At 38.6% G+C, this 2,031-nt stretch overlaps 1 protein-coding gene across 1 annotated transcript; it reads right to left on the reverse strand.

Annotated features, from left to right (window-relative positions):
• Nucleotides 1–468: 468 nt before the first annotated feature.
• Nucleotides 469–945, reverse strand: LOC121245244. The gene has a single exon (XM_041143506.1). The coding sequence runs from the start codon at nucleotides 943–945 to the stop codon at nucleotides 469–471; it is 477 nt and encodes a 158-aa protein (XP_040999440.1).
• Nucleotides 946–2,031: the final 1,086 nt, after the last annotated feature.

Genomic DNA, 2,031 nt, shown 5'->3' on the forward strand with positions numbered 1-2,031 from the left:
TGATTATGCCAAAATCACAATGTTGAACGGGAACAAACACAGTTGATAAGTTTGAGACAATGATCTTAGAACTCCAAACTGACCACTTTGGACAATTCAAGAATTCTCAACCAACGTGGATTAACGTGGATTGATAACTCCTGAACAGGTCTAAGGTTTTCCACTCTCACCATATTTTACATTTGAACTATATATTGTTTGTTCAAACGAGTTCTAAATGTACATTGGTACATTACTTATATATTGTCTGTTCAAACGAGTTCTAAATGTACATTGGTACATTACTTTTTTTTTTTTTTTTTTTTGATAAACATGACAATTCATTCATAATCTGAAAAACAATTACATAACTGCATGATCAAACCACATAGCATGACTAGCAAACTCAGGGACATTACCCCACCACATTTGAATATCCAACACATTCCATGCATATCTAGCCAAAGTATGAGCCATTCCATTACCCTCTCAATTTACATGTTCCATTCTCACTTCTTGGAAAAGGCTCAATAGACCCTTCACTTCCATAATCAAATTGCCATCAGCTAAAGAAGACTCCTGTGCATCTTGCAGTTCTTGAACCACCAACCAACAATTAGATTCTACTATGAGTTTAGGAATAGCCAATGGAAGACACAGTTGTAGTCCCTTAAAAATGGCAAATAACTCAATGATAGTCGGGTCATTCATTGCATTTCCAGAGACAGTAGCTGCCATCACCACATTTCCATGGCTATCACGTAAAACCATCCCAATACCAGGCTTTCTAAGGTCTGAGAAAACTACCCCATCAACATTAAGCTTCAAAAATTTAGTAGGAGGGAAATTCCATTTGCACACCTTCTTCACCTCTTCAACATTCAAGGCCTTTAAGTCTGAGAAAGATTTATACAAAGAAATCGGCATATTAGCAGCTGCACAAGGGGTGATATGCTCATTTTCCATCTTCAGTTTATTCTGTCAATACCACATTCCCCAACACAGTACAAACAAAAGAGTGAAGTCCGCTTCACTGCCAACACTCAGCACATATTTCATATTATCCATAAAGCTTTTATTTGGTTGTAGCCTTAAACCTATTAGACCCAACCTCTGCCATATGCCTCTTAACTGAGAACAGAATAACCAGGCATGACCAACGTCTTCTTCCTTGTCATCACAGAAACAACAACCATCGTCCACTCCAACATTCCTGTGCCTCAGATTTGTAAGTGTAGGCAAAATGTTCGTACAAGTTTTCCATGCAAAAGTTTTGATTTTTCGTGGCACATTCATCTTCCACAACTTCTTCCATAGTTTCTTATCACGCACCTAGCTTGAGGACTCAGCCATGTCCCTCAAAGTTGAATCTTGAATCAGTTCATAGGCACTTTTTACAGTAGAACATCCACTAGTTTCCTCTGTCCAAATCCATTTGTCTCTGTAAGGCATAAAAGGCAATCGAATCTTTAGGATCTGCTCAGCTATTATTGGATTAAAGAGAGCTCTAACAATATCAATCTTCCATGGTCGTGTGTCTTGACAGATAAGACTATCAACAGTTGCATCCTCTTGAGAAGGAGGAACTCCATGTTCATGTCTCCACCTTAATCATTTATGGCCTAGAACCCAATAATCATTCCATATAGAGATTGATGTGCCAGTCTCTATCCTCCATTGACAGCCTGCTAGTAACCACTTTCTTGCTTCAATGATCCTCCTCCAAGCATAAGATGGATGCAAACCCACCTTTGCTTGGAAGAAGGTTCCATTAGGGAAATATTTAGCTTTATAAATCCTTTGTAGCAAAGACCCTTCATTTTGCAGGATTCTCCATCCTTGCTTAGCCAATAATGCCATATTAAAAGAGTGTAGACTCTTAAACCACATCCCACCTCTGAATTTGGAAACACATAACTTTTTCAATCCAAATAGTTGACATGGCTAACACTAGTGATATGCTGTCTGTGAATGAAAATGAGGGGGATATTTGTCCTACTATGGATCTTTTTCTGCGTGATGTTTTCAAGTCTCCATGTAGTGGGGATCGCG

This window comes from Juglans microcarpa x Juglans regia, unplaced genomic scaffold (genome assembly GCF_004785595.1).
Source record: "Juglans microcarpa x Juglans regia isolate MS1-56 unplaced genomic scaffold, Jm3101_v1.0 JmScfU0013, whole genome shotgun sequence".
Classification (NCBI taxonomy): Eukaryota; Viridiplantae; Streptophyta; class Magnoliopsida; order Fagales; family Juglandaceae; genus Juglans; species Juglans microcarpa x Juglans regia.

Excerpts from the sequence above, each read along its gene's own strand:
- LOC121245244 (XM_041143506.1), bottom strand. The coding sequence starts at position 945 with ATGGAAAATGAGCATATCACCCCTTGTGCAGCTGCTAATATGCCGATT.